This window comes from Lucilia cuprina, chromosome 4 (assembly GCF_022045245.1).
Source record: "Lucilia cuprina isolate Lc7/37 chromosome 4, ASM2204524v1, whole genome shotgun sequence".
Lineage (NCBI taxonomy): Eukaryota > Metazoa > Arthropoda > Insecta > Diptera > Calliphoridae > Lucilia > Lucilia cuprina.
This window is the reverse complement of record NC_060952.1, coordinates 1,821,229-1,825,052: the sequence shown is the minus strand read 5'-3', so window position 1 is coordinate 1,825,052 and position 3,824 is coordinate 1,821,229. Positions and strand designations below refer to the sequence as shown.

The 3,824-nt window shown below is 33.1% G+C and overlaps 2 protein-coding genes across 3 annotated transcripts in view; both read right to left on the bottom strand.

The window, feature by feature from the left end:
- LOC111690479 overlaps positions 1 to 3,824 on the bottom strand; it is a 150,217-nt gene that overhangs the window by 48,114 nt on the left and 98,279 nt on the right. The window lies entirely within an intron of this gene.
- Positions 148 to 3,818, bottom strand: LOC111690584. Its single transcript, XM_046950101.1, has 5 exons — positions 3,767 to 3,818; positions 3,617 to 3,697; positions 3,407 to 3,541; positions 2,642 to 3,342; positions 148 to 2,534 (listed from the first exon to the last, which is right to left on the bottom strand). Exons 1-5 carry the CDS (start codon positions 3,795 to 3,797, stop codon positions 207 to 209), a joined length of 3,276 nt encoding a protein of 1,091 aa, XP_046806057.1. The 5' UTR covers positions 3,798 to 3,818; the 3' UTR covers positions 148 to 206.

The window sequence follows — 3,824 nt, the reverse complement described above, 5'->3', positions numbered from 1 at the left end:
AATTTGAATTGAAATTGAATTTCGAATTTGTATTTAAATTGTTTAATATAAGTTGTGTAGTGTAAGGATCTTGACAAAATCTATTAGAAATAAAGGAAAGAAACTTGCAGTCTATAAATAATTTGTTTGTTCTTTGTTTTGTTTTTCTTTTAATGTATATTTTTAATTTTGTTTTAAATTCTTATTTGTATCTAATTTACTTTTTGTTAAAGTAGTTTTTGCATGTATGCCTCTAGATGAGCACTTAATGGTCGTTTTATTTGTTTCTTTGAGTTCACTGCATGTTTTTTTTGTTCTTGTTTATTTTGTTGTCTTATGTTATACCACTTTTCAAAGGACTCCTTTGCTATAACCTCACAATCGTAAAGAATATCAAAAATACCACAGATTAGTTCGTTGGCTGTGTTTGCATCGTACTCCTGTTGTATGTTATCTACGACAGAGTCGATACATGCCAACTCATAATCTTCATGGGCGTCAAGGCATAATCGTAAAAGCGGTAAACAATTTTTTCGAAATGTATTACCATTTAGCTGGGCTTTTCTGGCATTGTTACTATTACTAAGTAATTCTGTGTTTTGTAAACTACTCCTGCTACTGGTGTTGCTGCAGGTACTACTGTTTTTACTTACCGAAGATGAGCCCGACAGAGTCGTTTTCATTGTGGTGGCATAATCACAGAGGAATCGTGTTAGATTTTTTAGAAAATTAATATTTATATTTACATTTGTGTTAATATAATCTAATGCTAAATTTGAATTAGGTGAACTTAAAAGTACTTCTAAACGCTGAACATGGTAATCCTCTACTGTTAAACTATTACTATTATTGTTGTTATTATAAGCATTTGTTGTTATGAATTCAGGCTTTGCTTTACTGTCGTAGAGGAATTGCAATTTGTTAAGGGCAACAAATTGGCGCCATTGCTGTTGATCACTCATGAAAATTTGCCCTCTATCCAGTTTATATTCATTATGCCATAAATCTCTTACATAATTTGCACCAAATTCTGTAGTAAAGTAAACCACTAAAGCATTGATAAAACGTTCGGTAAACACCTGATCACTACGCCAGTTTGTGTTCCAGATGTCGCTAAAACTTAGTAAACGTTCATGTAGCATAGGACCCACGAATTGAAAAACATATGTCCAGCCATTGGGAACGTCCATTAATAAGTCAGGAAATTCCACTGCAAATTGTTCATAAGCTCGCGTAAATGTCGTTTTATTAAATGCATTAGTACTCATAAGATATACTAAAATATCAGCGCAGGCATTTCTTTCCAAACGTTTGACTGCGGCTAAGTGCAAATAGTCCATTAGGATATAATATACCAAACATATTTGCTGTTTGTTGGTCGTCTTTTGCCAAGTATTAAGCACTTCTTCATGCCACCTGTTGCTGCGTGATGACAGACAATCTAAATATTCTTCTATGAGGTGATTTAATAGTTTTTGATTGTCTTTATTAGAATATGAGGCCAGTACTGCCTTTATATCCGAATTGGAATTTTGATTTTTACCACCCCAATGTTGAGCTTGTTGATGTTTTTGGTTCTGGTATTGGTGTGATGTATTTAATTGCATAGATGTGGGTGTGGTTCGGCCACTGTTCTGAGAGTCGCTAGATTGGTATGCTTGTCGACCAGCAGTCGACCACATATACATTGAACTATGTTGCTCACGTTGGCCTAAATATTGGGACTTGGATGGTTTTTGTAGGAAATAGTTAGAACCAGTAGCGCAGTGCTTATTGCGTGTTTGATTATGGCGGTTGTTGTTATTACCAAAGGACGTGCGTTGTGAAGAACATCTATCGTAAGTATTTAAGGAACCAGATGACAAATTACTATTTCTAACGTCAGTATGTCGTCTTCGTAGTGTAACATGGCTATTATGGGTATTAGGCGATTGACCCCAATTTCTAGATCTTAAATCAATTAAGTCTTGCATCATGAAACGCACACGACTGCATATTTTGTTTTTCTTGCTGCAAGGATCTCTGGCCTCTTTAACAATAGTTTGAATTTTTGCAAAAATCTTATTCATTCTAAGATTGTTGTTAAATGAATCTGCATCACCGCTTTCCAGTACGTTACCGACCGTTGTCAGTAACTTACACATGTACTCTAACTTTTCTTCATTGCCATGTTCGAGCAACGACTCAACGCATTGTAGAACACGATCAGCAGTTAATGAATGTAATTTATACATTTCGCCAATAAAACGCACCGTTCCCCATGCACGACGTCGGAATTGATACTCCTGAAGTTCTAGTTCAGCTTGTAATTCGATTTTTTCCTGCTGATCGGTTGTTTCATTTAGTTTGTTTATAATCTGTTGCAGTTTACGCTCCTTTGCATCAGCATTATTTACATTTAATTCGAATTCTGTCTGCAAGCGTTTTATTAATAAAACATTGAATATTTTTTTGCGTTCCGCTTTAAATTCTTCAAATAAAACTTTGGAAAATTTCGCATATGTGGGTGCGAAATTGGGTTCGCTGACTGTTTTTTCGAATATTAATAGCATAACCTGAAATAGAATAACAAATAAAAACAAATTATTGTTAGATACGGTTTAAATAAAATGTATACAAATTGAATTGGTTATAAAATATGTATTAAATGATTTTTACTTACTTTTTGCATTTTTTCTTGTGTGTTAATTGTAATGCTAGTCATTTCTTTCAACAAGACATCAAAGTTCTCCGAAGTCAGCTTATTAAGAATTCCCCGGACTTTTTTCAAAACATCATCAATATCACCATCATCATCTTTACTCTTTTCAGTTGTGGGCGAATTGTTATTTGAGTTACGGGATAGGAATTTAGGCTGCCAAGCATTTTCACATTTCGACAATTTAATTTCTTCGTTTAATGACAAGTTAATGCGTATAACTTGCATTTTTTTCTGTATTTGCGATGAATTACCCCCAACACTACTTGGTCCTGGAGCAACTGAGAGACCAGTTATATTTATATTTCCTGTAGAGGCTGCATTATTATGATGATCATGATGTTTTCTTTGAATGCCACCACTTCCAACGCCACCTCCAACACGTCGTTTGCCACTTACAAATTCTATAGATTCATTGAAATTCATATGATGGTACGATTGTTGTACGTGGTGTTGAATGTTGATTGCCGTTAGATTTTGTCCAACTTGGTGTGTTAAATGATGGTGATGATGTTGCTGACGAGCTACGAAAAGTTGCGAGATGCAGTCTCCTTTTTGGCATGGAACAACAGGAGTTTTTCGAGATTCTGGTGATTTGGCTAAAGCTTTTAGTTCTTCCAAAGTATAACGTATAAGAACATTTGTAGTTTGTTCTTTGGATTCATCTGCAAAATAAATAAAAAATAATGTAAATTTATTTTTCAATAACAATATTATATTAATTTTTACTTTTCAAATCCATAGATTTAATTTCAGTGCCAATGGTTTTTAAAGTTTTTCGAGATTCTGGTGATTTGGCAAAAGCTTTCAGTTCTTCCAAAGTATAACGTATAAGAACATTTGTAGTCTGTTCATCGGATTCATCTGCAAAATAAATAAAAAATAATATTTTAAATTAATTTTTCAATAACATATAAATAATATATTTATATTTTTTACTTTTCAAGTCCATAGATTTGATTTCAGTGCCAGTGGTTTTTAATGTAGATGTTGTACAAATTTCTTCGTTCTGTGTGGATGCTAAAATAATAAAATAAAATTAATTAATATTTTGTTCAATTCTATTTATTTTTGTTTTTATTTACTTACCGCTATTGGATTTAATATTTTGCTGTTTCATCCTCCTTTGTATTTTTTCCTTTCGCTT

Coding starts and splice junctions, on each gene's coding strand:
- LOC111690584 (XM_046950101.1), bottom strand. CDS start 3,797: ATGAAACAGCAAAATATTAAATCCAATAGCG. Junction 3,698..3,766: donor AAATATTAAATCCAATAGCG/GTAAGTAAATAA, acceptor TTATTATTTTAG/CATCCACACAGAACGAAGAA. Junction 3,343..3,406: donor TAAATCTATGGATTTGAAAA/GTAAAAATTAAT, acceptor TTTATTTTGCAG/ATGAATCCAAAGAACAAACT.